Source organism: Bufo bufo, chromosome 3 (genome assembly GCF_905171765.1).
Source record: "Bufo bufo chromosome 3, aBufBuf1.1, whole genome shotgun sequence".
Classification (NCBI taxonomy): Eukaryota; Metazoa; Chordata; class Amphibia; order Anura; family Bufonidae; genus Bufo; species Bufo bufo.
This window is the reverse complement of record NC_053391.1, coordinates 625,868,140-625,883,776: the sequence shown is the minus strand read 5'-3', so window position 1 is coordinate 625,883,776 and position 15,637 is coordinate 625,868,140. Positions and strand designations below refer to the sequence as shown.

Here is a 15,637-nt window from a genome sequence, read left to right as displayed (position 1 = left end):
GAGATGATAAATCTCCCCCATAATCTTTTGCAGCTCACTGAAACTACCACGGTGCAGATTTCAAATCCGCACTGCAGCTCAATTTGTGCTGAAATTTTTTACGCAATGTGTGGGTGATAGTTATTAAAATCTCATCCACTTTGCTGGTACTGTACAACGTTGCAGATTTGCAGCAGGAAAATGGGATGCAAAGTCCATGACATATCTGCCATGTGTGAACCCAACCCTACTCATACATTTCCAGGAGAAAATTCTAAGAATTGTGAGTAAAGATGCTCCGTTAGGTCAAGGCGGGCAATACAAGGATTTACTATAACAGACGAGTGAAGAGAGGCGACAGATCCTAAATCTGGTGATGTCTTCTCTGAATGTAGATATCAGCCCACATTTACTAATGGGAGTGCACCTAGATTCTGGCATAAATTGGTGAAATTTGTAACATCTAGGGTTACAAAAATTTTCAGCCTGACAAGGGGTCATGGCGTAATGAAAAAGGAGTGTGGCTTTGTTGGAAAGAGGCACTGCCTAATATATGAAACTCAGTGCCAAAATTGCTCCACAATTCTGAAGTCAAATTCTGTCTCAAAGTAAGCCAACTCATAGGGGGTCATTTATGACCAGATATACGCCACTTTCTTCCCCGCTCACGCCAGGTCTAAAAAAAGTAGGCGTAGCGGGGACAGGCTGGCAGGCCTTGGAGGGGGAGGGGGGGCCAGCCAGGCCTTGAGCTGTGTAAGGGGCCCCTAAATTTCTGATGGCAGCCCTGCCTACAGCCTCCATTGGGTACACTCAGTATAAGTTGGGGATACTATTTTTTACTGTATGGAATAGCGCAGCAGGTTCATTCTGTTATTCCATACTGGGATATAAAAATTAAAAAAAGTATACGTTACATTTTATTTATTTATTTTTTCATAAATTGCTTTAATGAAATGTGTCCCTGTGGAAACGTTTCAGGGTATTGGGGCTTGTAAACACAATATGAGGGCTGGTACATAAAGAACCATGGCTTCCTAAATAGGATGACATTTTTGCATTAAACAGCACCATATAAGGCTAAAACACAGAAAAATATAGCTGAGCTATCCTTTAGACAAAAAAGTTTAACATTTGACCACGAATGCAGCTGCATGGACCCATGTAACAGTACTTACATGACAACCATGTTCTAGAAGACCACCAGTATACCAGGCAGCACGTATCCGGCCTCCCCAAAATGTCTGCGCGCTAGAGGACAGTAAAAAATGCAGACGCTGACAGTCACGTGATCCTACGGAAAGCAGCGTCGTGGGCAAGAGGCATGCGCAGGGAGAATCTGGGTTTCGCGCGCTGAAGCTGTCTGATTTGAGCCCCGCTGTTTCTTCTCCGTGCAGTGATGAGTCTGTGGGTAGATAAGTACCGACCTACCTCCCTGTCCAAACTGGACTATCATAAGGAGCAGGCGACTCAGCTGCGGAATTTGGTAAGGTAGCAGGCACTGTAAATAAAGTTTATTGAAAGCGCTGTGTATGTGCTCATCCCTTGTGTGCAGTATGGGTGCTACCTGTGTGTGAACATGTCTCACCCTCAGACCCCAAAACCTGGGGACAAAAAATCCGCAGGACTTCTGTGTGGCCTGTTCAGACGGTCAGTATTTTTGATCGGTATTTGTAACCCAAAACCAGGAGTGGATTCTACAGAGAAGAGGTGAAATGGAGAGATCTGTGCCTCTTCTGGCTTCTGGACCCGCTCCTGGCTTTGGCTTTACACATGCTGATGAAAACTACTGGCTGTGTGCACCAGCCCTTACAGGCCAGTTTTTTGACAGCTGGATTTGGCCCAGATAACACCCCCGGGCATATGCCCAGAGACCGCCTCCTGTTGTTTTCGGCGGGAGGTTACGATTTATTGCTGTGGTCGTGTCATGACAGGACATGGTGGTCGTGGACAGCGCCCTGTTAAGAACAATAGGAGGGGGTTTCTGCATGGCACCCTGGGAATTTATAAATCCATAAGAGCGGCCCCTAACAAAGCTGGAGCCCATTAGATCCCCTCAGGATGCGCCTGTTCTGACCTATAGGACAAAGCATTTTTTTCATACCTTTTTTTTAAAGGGGAATTCCCATCTCACACAATGGGGGCTAGGATATGCCCCCCTTGTCTGATAGGTTCGGGTCCCACCTCTGGGACCTGCACCTACATTGAGAGCTGATCCCTGAAAGTTGTTGGGGGCTCAGCCGCCCTCCATTCATTTCTATGGGACCACTGAAAATAGCCTAGCGCCGGCTCCGGTATTTCCTTCTCTGCCCCTTAGAAATGAAGGGGAGCGGTGGCCGCGCAAGCCCAGTGCGCTCCTATTCCCTTCTTTGGGGAGAGCACTTGACGGTGGCCGGACCCCAGAAAACCCTGGGTCCTCCGGTCACCACCTTCCCCGCTCTGTTATCAGTGTAGGTGCGGGTCCCAGAGGTGGGACCCACACCTATCACACAATGGGGGCGATATGCCCCCAATGTCCGACATGGGAATACGTTTTTGTTTTGTTTTTCTGTTGACAGCAATATGAGGGCATTTTTATTTTTTTTGTATTCTATTCTTTTTTCAATGGCACCATTTGAGGGATATACAATTCATTTTGTTTTTATTAAAGGAGATGGCCCTCAGAGGCCAGTGATTGGCTGCAGTGGTCACGTGTCAACATGACATCAGCTGCAGCCGATGTTGGCTGGGAGAACTGGAGCAGTGGCATACAATCTGTGAGAAACGTGGTTAGGCCTCGTCCACATCTCCCTTTGTGGATCCAGCAGGACCTCCGGGATCAGAACAGCCTGCCGGATCCTGAACTCCACCTCCAGATCCCCATTGACTGCAATGTGATCCGGATAATTTCCGGCAATAATGCTGGGTTTCAGCCAGAAAAAAAACGTTGTATGCAGCAGTTCCTCTCCAACAACGGTTTACAGATTTGAGGGGGGGGGGGGTTGTTACTTTTTTTTTCCCCTGGAAATATTTTATTATTTTACTCTTTATCCCACAAGAAAGCTACTGCGTAGTGCTGTGTATTATGCCTGCTGTTTGTATTGCACTGACGGGCACACTAGACCCTTCGATCCCGGCTGTGTTTTGCAGCCAGATCCCACTCCCCATGGCTGTCCTGGCAAGAGCTGAAATATTTACATGGTACAAGTAAAGGTAAACTTGTTGGTCTGTGGGAGTCTAATCCTCTTCCACTCTTGTCGCAATCTTTAAAAAGTGTGAAAACTCCCAAACCATAGTGTAAGTATGTAATGTGTTATCATTTGCGGCCTTTCTATGTCATAAAAACGGCTTTGATAAATTCCCCCCTCCTTATGTGTGAAGGAAGCCTTCAGTTGTTGGCAGTGAAGGTCCTGAAGGGTGTTACCAGTTGGGGGGGACACTATCCAATCTATGCTGCCAGTGTCAGACTGGTAACACCCATGTGGACTTTCATTGTAGACTGCTGGCAATATGTTCATAACTTCTAGAAGGAATAATGAATGAACATCAACCGAGCCATGAGAATAGATGCTCCAGAATTACTATTACATGTGGGATGCAGCGGGCAGGTCCTCTATGTGTGTATTCAGACATGGCGGATTTGTTACAGGTCCCACACATAGAGTTTCATTTAACAGATCTGCAGTTTGTTCTGTATGTTACACGTCTGTTGTGGACTTTTTCTTTTCTTGGAATTCACCCAAAGGCTGAAACCATCCTGCGATCCTCAGCAGCGTCCGTGCTGGAAGTGTTTGCCCTGAACATACCATCTTGGCTTGGAATCTGTAATGCCCATGACTGCACCTTCATATCTTTTTAATGTCTATTGAACTGTTTTGCCGCTTGTAGGTACAATGTGGAGACTTTCCTCATCTGCTGGTGTGTGGGCCGTCCGGAGCTGGGAAGAAGACCAGAATAATGTGTTTGCTAAGAGAGCTGTACGGTGCTGGGGTGGAGAAACTGCGGATTGAGCACCAGTCCATAACGGTACGTACTCTTCCAGTATGGGTCGTCTGAAATGGAAATCTATGTAACTTAAAGGGACACTGACAGGGCCAATAAGCATATTGAGGTATATATATGGCAGTACAGGTCTTATAATGGGTATTACAATCATCTAAGTATCCCCCCTGTCCACATTATACATACAGTAAACTTAAGTTTTATAACCTGCTCCAACGGTCTTCAATCTGCCCAAGGGGCGGCGTTTCACCTCTCTTGCGCCCAGCCAGCCGCCCCCAACTGCCGCTTTGAAGCGCCGCCCAGCTCATGAATATTCAGTTTGCTGGGCGGCTTCTGCGGTCCCCGCTCTGAAGCGCTGCGCTTAACAGTGCCCGGCGCATGCGCCGGATCTTGTGAAGTCCGGTACAGTAAGCGCCGCCCAGCTCATCAATATTCACTTCGCTGGGCGGCGCTTACTGTCCCCGACTTCACAAGATCCGGCGCATGCGCAGGGCACTGTTAAGCGCAGCGCTTCAGAGCGGGGACCGCAGAAGCCGCCCAGCAAACTGAATATTCATGAGCTGGGCGGCGCTTCAAAGCGGCAGTTGGGGGAGGCTGGCTGGGCGCAAGAGAGGTGAAACGCCGCCCCTTGGGCAGATTGAAGACCGTTGGAGCAGGTTATAAAACTAAAGTTTACTGTATGTATAATGTGGACAGGGGGGATACTTAGATGATTGTAATACCCATTATAAGACCTGTACTGCCATATATATACCTCAATATGCTTATTGTCCCGGTCAGTATCCCTTAAAAGGGATTCTGCAGTTTTTTTAAGCTGATGATCTATCCTCTGGATAGATCATCAGTATCTGATCGGCGGGGGTCCGACACCCGGGACCCCTGCCGAACAGCTGTTTGAGAAGACAGCGGTGCTGGCAGTAGTGCCCCGGTCTTGTCGCTGTTTACCGCAGGCCCAGTGATGTAACGACTAGTATCAACTGGCCTGGGCGCGGCTAAGGTCTGTTCACTTGAATGGAGCTTAGCCGCGCCCAGGCCAGTGATGCTAGTCGTGACGTCACTGGGCCAGCGGTAAACAGCGAGAAGGCCGCAGTGCTGCTGCCTTCTCAAACAGCTGTTTGGCGGGGGTCCCGGGTGTCGGACCCCGCAGATCAGATGCTGATGATCTATCCAGAGGATAGATCATCAGTTTAAACAAACTGCAGAACCCCTTTAACACCTTACACGTTCAGTGCTGAGCTGTTACAGTATGACATCCCCCATGTAATGAAGTGGTTAAAGTAAACATTGATCAACTCCTTGAACCCCTTTCTGATTAGCGCTGCAAGAGTTAGTTAGTTCATCCTGGGGGAGATTTATCCAGTTACCCCTAGCAACCAATCAGCTTCCACCTATCATTTTTCAGAGTGCCTATGGAAAATGAAAGGCTCAATTGGTTGCTATGGGCAACGAAGCCAATTTTCCTTTTACAGCAGTTTTGATAAATCTCCCCCACTTAGGGGGTCATTTATTAAAGAAATACGCATTTAGTTGTGCTGCTGTCTGCGACTCGTGCCAGGTCTAAAAAGTGGGCTGGGTGGCAAAGGGGACTGGACAGCTGGCACATCTTATTTACCATTTGTCTAAATGTAAGACAGCTAGAAAGCTGCTTAAGGGTTAATTAAGACCGGCATCTAAACGTCGGTCTTAAGAAATGTGCCCCTTAGTTTTTTCTTTATTTTTCAGCGTGCGTTGTACATCTAAATTTCAATACCAGAACCCTGTGGCACAGGTTTTTTTTACGCTCATGTTTTAAAAAGTGCAGCACTGAATGACTGTGTCCATTCTTTGTGTGGATTCAGCATCCAAAGTTCCCATTGACATAGGCTGAAAAATTTTCTGAATTTTGAAATAGATTTTTTTTTTTCAGCACAGAGAAAACGTTACATCTGGCACACTGCTCTCACTGCTGCAATCAGGAGCATTTATCCCAGCAGTTAAACCGCTTAGATGCTAGTCACAGCTGATATCGGCATCTAAGTGGTTACAGGGAGTGGAGCTCAGAAAGCAGCAGTCTGACATCCTCCCACTGCTTCGTACTGTGCCCGGAGTGTTTGAAAGGGATCTAGAATTTGCTTGTTATACTTCACGAGAAGGATAATAACATCTCGATGTAGAATCTGGTTGCAGATCCTACGTCATAACACGTTCTTGTATTTGGCCAGTCTTGCATTTACCGATTGGGGGTTGGCGGAAGTGAACGCTGTGGAAAAAGAATAGGTTTCACATATAATTTTGTCTTTTAATTTGTTATCTTATTATGTCTTTAGACTCCGTCAAAAAAGAAAATCGAGATTAGCACGATCGCAAGCAATTATCATCTGGAGGTTAATCCAAGGTACTATGCACAGAGATCAGCAGCGTGCTGTGGATGCTAAAATAGACAAGTCATTAAAGTGAATCTCCATTAGAATAATAAGCTAATCAGTAAAATGCTATTGGGGGGGGAATAAACACTGCGACAAAACAGGGCCATGAAGTCAGGAAGCCAAACTTCTGGCTTCCTTTTTCCTACACTAGTTATGACTGATAATTTGGGGACTTGGATTGATGGAACATTTCTGTGACATTGATAATATTTAAGATTTTTACTTTGTATAGGGAAGTTCTTCAGCTGTGAGGGGTTGTTTCCCATTCTGAAGAAGCTCCCCTTGCCATTGGATTGACAGGGCCGGACATCTGCACTTCTCAGAGTAGCAACACAAGCACCGAAGCCCTGCCGCCTATACCAGAGCAGCATACACCACCACACTTCAGGTAGAGGTACATGAACAGTCCCTGCTCTGGTATCGGAAGCAGAGCGCCTGCACTTCTGCCACTACTCAGATCAGCAGCACCGACACGAGATTGTCAGGGCGGGGCAAGATGTCTGGCCCTGTTTATCAAGCGACAGGGTGGAACGTCGTCAGTAAGGCCTTTTGCCCACGACCATATGCCCTCTGAGACATACGATCTGTGATCAGGCCATATGTCCCGGAGCGGCGTTGATCGTGTGCACGGGGGCGCACAGCATCATAGATTACAATGATGCTGTACTCTCCCGTGCGCACGATCAGTGCCGCTCCGGAACATGTGGCCCGCTCACGGACTGTATATCTCGGCGGGCATACAGTCGTGGGAAAGAGGCCTAAGAGATAGATATATATATATATATATATTTTTTTCCATACCCTAATTTTGAAGCTGACGTTTGTACGTTTCTGACATTTGACTCTCTGACTTCACAGCCTTGACCGATAATGGAGAAAAATACCACAAACTAAAAATTATTCTATTTTTTTTATTTCACTACCGCTTCCAGCAAACCTCTGGCTGCAACTTTTTTTTGTTGTGTGAAAGCATCCTAAGGGTATGTTCACATGGATGATTTTGGTGGAGACACCACACCAAAATTCCAGTGGTTGATTTGTTAAAGCTGCGACGCCATTCAGTGGGGCTAAACCACAAGTAGGTCTCTTATTCATAGTGGAGCAGGAAACCCTGTTGATTTTGTCTTTGCAATATCCACAGTGTGAACATACCCTTAGGCTAAGTTCACACTGCCACGGAATCCACAGCAAAAACGCGAGGCTGACACTTTGGTTTCTGCATGTAGTATGCGGTGGGTACCCCCATGACTTTAGTCGTATTGACTGGCCTAATCTGCGAGCAGACATCCACCTTGATGTCCACACAGAAAACATGCTATAAAAGGCCATGTCCTTTCTTGGTTTAACCCACGGTGGTATGGATGGTAGTTTGATTTCCCACTGACAACAATGCATCTTGATTCTGAGCGTTTTTCACTGTGGAAATCCACTCCCAAAATGCAGTGTGGACAAGGCCAAATCTTACAGATGGAGCAGTTCTAAACTTCATCGCACAAGCCTTTGAAAAAGTGTTTTGTTTTTTTCTCACATATTAAAGGGGTTGGCCACTTTGTCATATTTATAGGTTAGTTACTTATTACTTGTTACAAAGTTTTTGCGGCAGTGTTTCTGATCACTTGTAGGAGAGGGCCGCTGCTCCTGTATACAGTGTCTGCACTGTTTTGGCAGTGCAGGTCCCTCTAAAAGACACCAAACAAAATGTCTCCAGTCCCAAACTCCATCCTGCCGGCTGTGCGCACTCGTCTTCAGTGTTGTAATGCGCAGACTCCACATCTTGCAATCGGCTTCTGCGCAGTAGAAAATATTCACGGCTGCAGTGGCACAGGACACACATGGCATAACAATAGCTCTTCCCCATGCTGTGGAGGAGATGGCTGCATGTATTAGCAGCGTTCTCCTTCGCTAACAAGCAGACGATTGCTCGGAAGGAATGCGTCCCTCCCGACAATCGGCCTGTGTAATTACAGGCTTAAGTCAGCCCATTCACTCTGACCAGAGAGGGAAAGGGATGAGTGACTCCATTAGAGAACCACACATTACACTGATACAGCAGTGCTCTTCTTTGGGCATCTTTATCTAGGCCTGTGAAGAGAACGATAGAGCTGTCATACTGTTATCCCAATTCTACTTATATGCTGTTTTAATAACAGTATTTTTCTCGCCCATATTCATTGGGGGACACAGAGACCATGGGTATAGCTATGTCCTCTAGGAGGCGTTGACACTAGATAAAGCTGTTAGCTCCTCCCCTGTCAGCTTTACCCCCTCCAGCCTGGAGAGAGAGCTTCAGTTTTTTTTCCAGTGTCAATAGGAGGCAAGACTTCCCTGTTCTGCAGGGATATCCTGAAGATTTTTTTATTTTAGTTAATTTTTTTCCTTCTTTTTCTGATGGGACAACAGTGGTCGAGTTGCGCCACTGTCGGTCATCCGCGCTGCTGCCTCCCCCACAGAAGACAAGGTGGACGAGGGCAGCCTTGCTCCCGCCAGCCAAGGGGTCACCTAGGTCCGCCAAAGAGAAGACCCTCCCGCCATACCAGACTCCTGCCACTCCGGTGCCAGCTGCTGAGGAGGTGACCCTGCTGGAGAAGGTGACCTTGAGGGTCCACTTAGGGAGGGTGAAGAGAAGAGGATGAGAGAGGTGAGTACACGGGACTAGGTAAGTATCCCTCCCTCTTTCTTGGTGACAATTGTCCTAGGATTTGAGCACCAGGAAACAGGCACCAGCCTTATTATGGTGCACCAGGATTCCCTCTCACTTCCCCCTAGGCCGAGCAGGCGCTGCTATCGCGGGCACTAAGGGGTTAATAAGTCCAGGCAGGCGCTGCTACACTGCGGGAGGGCATGCGCAGGAACCAGTGATTCTCTTGCGGTCCGGGAGCTGGGGTAAGGTGTGAGTGCTGTCCTCTCAGCCCCAGACCGGTCCAACTCCGCAGCCACCAGATTCCACTCTTTTGGGAGCGGGCACCTGTAGCGCCGCTCCGGAAGGGGTTAACACCAGGGTCAATGTCTGCCGCCGCAGCATTCCGGTCCGCACGCTCCCTGTCCGGGGTGAATTCCCCCGGCGTGGGGGTGGGGCTGGGAGGAGAATCTGTGACGCAGATTATATTTTCAGCGGCAGGAGAGCTCATGCACTCTCACTCAGGTTCCTCTGCGCCCGGCTGACCGACCGCTTCGGTCCGCCGTGCGCTCGTGCATAGACCCGACCGCCCCCGCTACAGACAGGGAACATGCATCGGCGGACACACAGGGAAGGGAGCGAAGGAGGCTCTCCCCTATCTGTGATCCGCTGGTGTTAGGGCTCTTAGGGGGTTAATAACTTCCCTGACAGGAGTGGGGGGTGCGCTCTGGCGCGAATCCTTCCCGCCTCCCCCAGAAGCTGCTGGGCCCCGCCCTCTCCAGGACACCTTAACCCCTTCTGGCCAGCACTAGACTGAGGATTCTATCTCAGTACAGGTGCCTCCAAGTTATAACAGTTAACCCTTTCCTGCCACTCTGCCCACTTGATGTTGGTCATCCAAGTTTTATAAAAAATAAAAGAAAATATGCGCGTTTATACGGGCCCCCCTGAGCCTCATCACCGCAAGACCACCCTGTCCGTGTGGTACCAGGCTGGGCCCGTGTCCTATAGCGGACAAAGGAGGACACCAAATAGTTCCCAATCCCCCTCCTGGGTCGTTGGTTGATATTCCTCCACCTGCGCAGATCCAGGGAGCACAGCTGAAGTATTCCCAATCCACCCTCTGGGCCATGTGGTTGATAGTTCTCCAGTGCAGGACCTCTGGATTCCCAATCCATCCTCCGGGGCCGTTTGGTTGATAATTCTCCAGCGCACTCCAGTACAGAACGTCTGGATCCCCAATCCGTCCTCCGGGACCGTTTGATAATTCGCCACCAGCGCGATCCGGTGCAGAACCTCTAAAATTCCCATTCCACCCTCTGGGGTCGTCTGGTTGATAAAAATCCACCTGCGCCATCCAGCGCAGACCCTCTGGAAGTTCCCATTCCATCTTCTGGGGTCGTCTTGTTGATAATCCTCCACCTGCGCGAACCATTGGTGGACCTCTCGATCTTCCCAATAACCCTCCGGGGTCGTTTGGTTGATAAGCACCGCCTGCGCACTCCAATGGTGGATCTCCGGACTTCCCAATCTCCCTCCGGGGTTGTTTGGTTGATAAAGCACCGCCTGCGCAATGTGGTGAGAGAACCTCTAGAAGCTCCCATTCCACCCCCGGGTAGTTTGGTTGATAACTCCCACCGGCGAGCCTGCGACTGCCATGGACTGCCAGATTCTGAGAGTTAAGATTGCACACAACGGGCCAGAGCAGGATATTTTCCTCCTCGGTCACCTCCACACCCCCGCCCCTCCTCCCTAGGGTCACGCTCAGTCGCACCCTCCTCTCCCTGGAGAGGTTTGGTCCGAAAGGGGGGGGGAGAATCAGTGGTTCGATCTCTGCCGTGATTCCGGTGCGATCTTCCAAGATGGCGTCCGAGGTAGACAGCAGTACTTGTCGTATGCATTACCCCCTTCCTTAGGCGGAGTATTTGCACTACTACTGGATGCAGTACTCCCTTGGATATTACCTCCCTCCATTGGGGTCTAACCGCACTAAAACTTTTCAGTGCCGGCAGTAGGCGTTCCCCCTTTTTAGTAGGTGGCGGAACTGCATTCCCACTGGGGACAGTAATTACTGTACGCATTACCCTCTTCCATAGGGGGCGCTATGGCATTATCCCTGGTTCAGTGTTTATTTGTATGTCTTACCCCCTTACGTAGGTGGGGTATTGATACGGGATTCTCCATATGCCTTGCCCTTTCCGTAAGAGGAGTACTCTCTCTCTACTTGCATTCGGTTCCTGCTAGATGCATTACTGCATTGCCACCCTTCATGGTGGAGTACTTGCACTACCACTGAGTGCAGTGCTTGCCGCAAGCATTACCCCATTTCATTGGTGGGATAATTGCAACATTGCCCCGTCCAAAAGTGATCCACTACTGTGGGGAAAGAGTACACATCTTGGATGTTGCACTTCATCTGCGCCACGGCTATAGATGACTTAGCTTCTTATATAGGTGGAGCGTATCGAGTATCGATACACGCTGGTGTCCTGTACTCTTCTTCTAATGGTATTTCGGTGCCGCCAGTGGATACTGTGGCTGTTTCCACGTTGTGTCCCTTTCCTTCGGTGCCGGTTTGGGGCATGAATATGACAACCTCTCTCCTCACGGGGTTGCCCAGCGCCACTCATGTGTCCTAGCGTCCCCTATCTCCATGGTCCTCCATTGAACCAATATGTGTCTTCAACAATATGTAGTGCGTACACCATGGCACGTAATATTGTGTTTACGTTCCAGCAAGTCAAGTGTTACACTGACTATATTCTCTATCCACCATTCCTGATGTGGGAAGTGGTTGTGCTGGAACTCTGGTTTAGCTTTGCAGCGTGTTCTCCTCTGCTGGTGCGGGTTTTTACGCTTGTACTAGCGTTCGCAGTCGCTGCAGTGTGCCATTCCCTCAGGTAGGGGTTCCACCATGACGCTGGCTTGGCGGTTGTTCCTGTTCAACGCCCTTCCCAGGTGGAGTGTTTAAGGTTAGCTCTCCTTCCCTGAGGCAGTATGATGCCATGGCTTTTACCGGATTCCTCTTGTCTGCCCCTCAGTTTTTGCTGGCGGGGCATGCTGTTGCTCCTATGGTACGGGGGTCCTGGAGTAGCCATTACATACTCTGGCTCCTCCTGCACGGCTCCTTCGTCAGGTGACGGATTCTTCTAACACCGAATTTGGTGATGTACGCTGCATGGCCTCCTCCTTAGGCGGAGTATGGCGCCGCCACTATCATCCGGTGGCTACTTCTGTGTAGTGGCAGTCTCAGATGGGGAATGGTCTTTGCCCTGCCCCCTTTTCCTTCCGTTTTTTCTTCTCTGGCTCAGGATTCAGTCACTCCGCAAACCTTGGTAGCTCCTACTTTACTACTTCCCCTCATCTATGTTGATGCAGGGTATTGTTTCTGTGTTTTTTTTTTTTTCTTCCTGTCTTGTTCTGGACTGACTGTTGGGCTGTGACGTTTTCCATATTCTCCTTCTACAGGTGAATCCTACCCGTTGGTCCTGGGTGTACTACCCGTATCTACAACTACCTCTCTAGACTTGTCAGTCCGATGGTAGTCATGCCTTTTCACTGCACATTCCGTGGCTAGACTACGAGACTCACAACGCCAGCCGGAGCGTGGGTGCTGTCACGACTCGCCACCATTGATGGAGTTTCGTTCCTGGAACGGAACACCACGTCTATTCTTCCTCCTCAAGGCAGGAGTTTGTCTCATCTTGGTCTGGTCGGAATTTCCGTCGAGCAGCGTTGCTACACCGTCCATACACGGTCGCTGACGGAACACCTCACCGCCGGTGATTCTCATATCGCTTCTACTTCTACCTATCCAATGTATTGATTCCTTGGCTTGCGGTTGGACATGCCTCATTTAGGCGCTTTTTTCTTGGTAGTTTATTAGCCAGCTTCTCAGTCTCCCCACAAACCTCTTCGGCTCAGGGGACTTCGGTGGACCACTTACAGTTTCCGTGAAGCGCTTCCTTTTAGCAGGGGTGGATGCTGCAGTCCTGGGTTTTTGGTGTGGCCCTTGGTTTCTTGATGGGTCAGGTTCGGCGCTTCTATCCTTTTTCCAGCGTCCTCTGACCCACCTGGGGCCTATAATAACCTTCCTTCAGGGAATGGGACCTACGGTTCCTCCGTACCGTCCTCCTTTATCGCCTTGGGATCTAAACTTAGTCTCCTTGCGGGAGATGTCTCTCCGACTCTGGTCCTGGAATGTAGTTTTTTTCTTGTGGCTATCACATTTATCAGATGGGTGTCCGGCTTGGGGCACTCTCTTGCAGAGACCCTTCCTGGTTCTTCACAGGGATAAAGAGGTTCTCCGGCCTGTTCATTCCTTCTCCCGACGGTGGTCTCTGATTCCATTTCAATGAAGAAATTGTCCTTCCATCACTGTGTCCCTCCCCTTCACACCCTAGGGTAAGGGAGTTACACCATTTGGATGTTGTTAGAGCTCTGACTATTTGCCAGCCTCCAGTTCCTTCCGGCGTATGGACTCCTCCTTTTTGTCATCCCGGAGGGTCCTCGCAAGGCATTGGTGGCCTCCAGGGTGGCAATTACACGTCTGCAATTGCTGAAGCATACTGCACCCGGGGCAGGGTTCTGCCCTTCGGAGTCATGGTTCACTCCACCAGAGAGGTGGTTCTCTTGGGCTCGGAGGATTCAAGGTTTGGCTGCGCAGTTGTGCAAGGCTGCTACAGTTTTTAGTTGCCTGCAGTGGCGCTTGCTCCATGGGTCTGTGGTTTTCCCTCCCTGTGGACTGCTCTTGGACGTCCCACGGTTTCTGTGTCCCCCAATGAATATGGGCGAGAAAACGAGATTTTTGTAAAACTTACCAGTAAAATCTCTTTCTCGCTCTTCATTGGGGGACACAGCACCCACCCAGTATTGTTGTTCGGCCACAGTTTTGGCTGTTGCTGGTTAGAACCTGGTTCGGTTCTTGGCATTGTTGCTGTTCCACATTGTTTTTGTTAGTTTACTTACTTCTCCTACTGCTTCTCACAAACTGAAGCTCTCTCTCCAGGCTGGAGGGGGTATAGCTGCCAGGGGAGGAGCTAACAGCTTTTACTAGTGTCAACGCCTCCTAGAGGACATAGCTATACCCACGGTCTCTGTGTCCCCCAATGAAGAGCGAGAAAGAGATTTTACTGGTAAGTTTTACAAAAATCTCGTTTTCCCTCACAGCAGTAGTGATCGTTTTATCTCTGCTGACCGCTACAGAAGGACAGTATTTTGTATTACATTTTTCGATCACATAGTACTGCCGAAATAACTTCCAAAAATTCTTAAAATGGCTTTCTATGTATATTGAGTAAAAAAAACAACAACTTTCTGATGCAAGTGTCCCTTTAAAAGTTTCTTGCTGTTGCTTAGTTAAAGGAGCATTCCGGTTGTTTGAAGTTATTAGATTGGTGGGGGTCCTACCACTGGTACCCCCATAAATCACGAGAACAGGGGCCCTGTACCCCCTGAAATGAACAGAGTGGCCGGTCGTGAAAACACGTGGCCACTCCATTCATTTCTATGGGAGTTTCGGAGAACACCCAACAGGCCACTCTGTTCATTTTAGGGGAGCTGCAGGGGCTACATTCCCATGGTCGGTGGGGTCCCAGTGGTAGGATTCCCACCAATCTAATAGTTATCCCCTATCATGTGGATAGCTTAATCTAACTGGAATACAAGTTAAAGGGGTTCTGCAGTTTTTTTAAACTGATGATCTATCCTCTGGATAGATCATCAGCATCTGATCGGCGGGGGTCCCGGGTGTCTGAGAAGCTGTTTGAGAAGGCAGCAGCGCCGCGGCCTTATCACTGTTTACTGAAGGCCCAGTGACGTCACGACTAGTATCACTGGCGGGGGCTAAGATCCATTCAAGTGAACAGAGCTTAGCCCCGCCCAGGCCATTGATACTAGTCGTGACGTCACTGGGCCAGCGGTAAACAGCGCGAAGGCCGCAATACTACTGCCAGAGCCGCTTCCTTCTCAAACAGCTGATCGGAAGGGGTCCCGGGTGTCGGACCCCCACCGATCAGATGCTGATGATCTATCCAGAGGATAGATCATTAGTTTAAAAAAACTGGAGAACCCCTTTAATCAAGATGATTGCTACATCTGTACTTCAGATAGCAGCCTCTTAGTGTATGTTTTACTGTTGTATATTTCCAGTGATGCTGGTAATAGCGATCGTGTTGTGATCCAAGAATTGTTGAAAAATGTCGCCCAGTCACAACAGCTGGAGACAAGTACTCAAAGGGATTTTAAAGGTTTGTACTATTATTGAATTTCAAAAGTTTATTACTTCTGTCATGAGTTTTTGATATTTTCCCTATGAAACATCATTGGACAGGATATATTTGATATAAGATATGCCACCAATGTCAGGTATTTATATCTAGAAGGGGATTTACTAAGTGAATGGAGAGCAGCTGTGTATGCGCGGCCACCCTTAATTCAGTTTTGGGGTACATTCACATGACCGTATTTTTGGCTCGCATCCGTTCCGCAATTTTGCGGAACGGGTGCGGACCCATTAATTTCAATGGGGCCGCAAAAGATGCGGACAGCACACAATGTATCAGTGTTTCGCGGATTTGCATTTTGCGGACCGCAAAACACACGGTCGTTTGAATGTACCCTTAGGGGACTGTCAAATATAGCCAGTTATCTTCTTTTG

At 48.9% G+C, this 15,637-nt stretch overlaps 1 protein-coding gene across 1 annotated transcript in view; it reads left to right on the top strand.

Moving 5' to 3' along the window:
* Nucleotides 1-1,297: 1,297 nt before the first annotated feature.
* Nucleotides 1,298-15,637, top strand: part of RFC3 (replication factor C subunit 3) — a 31,487-nt gene continuing 17,147 nt past the window's right edge. Inside the window, exons 1-4 of the mRNA XM_040426130.1 lie at nt 1,298-1,462; nt 3,844-3,981; nt 6,264-6,331; nt 15,130-15,227. Coding sequence (XP_040282064.1) covers nt 1,376-1,462; nt 3,844-3,981; nt 6,264-6,331; nt 15,130-15,227 — 391 coding nt within the window. The 5' untranslated portion in view covers nt 1,298-1,375. The remainder of the gene's footprint in view (nt 1,463-3,843; nt 3,982-6,263; nt 6,332-15,129; nt 15,228-15,637) is intronic.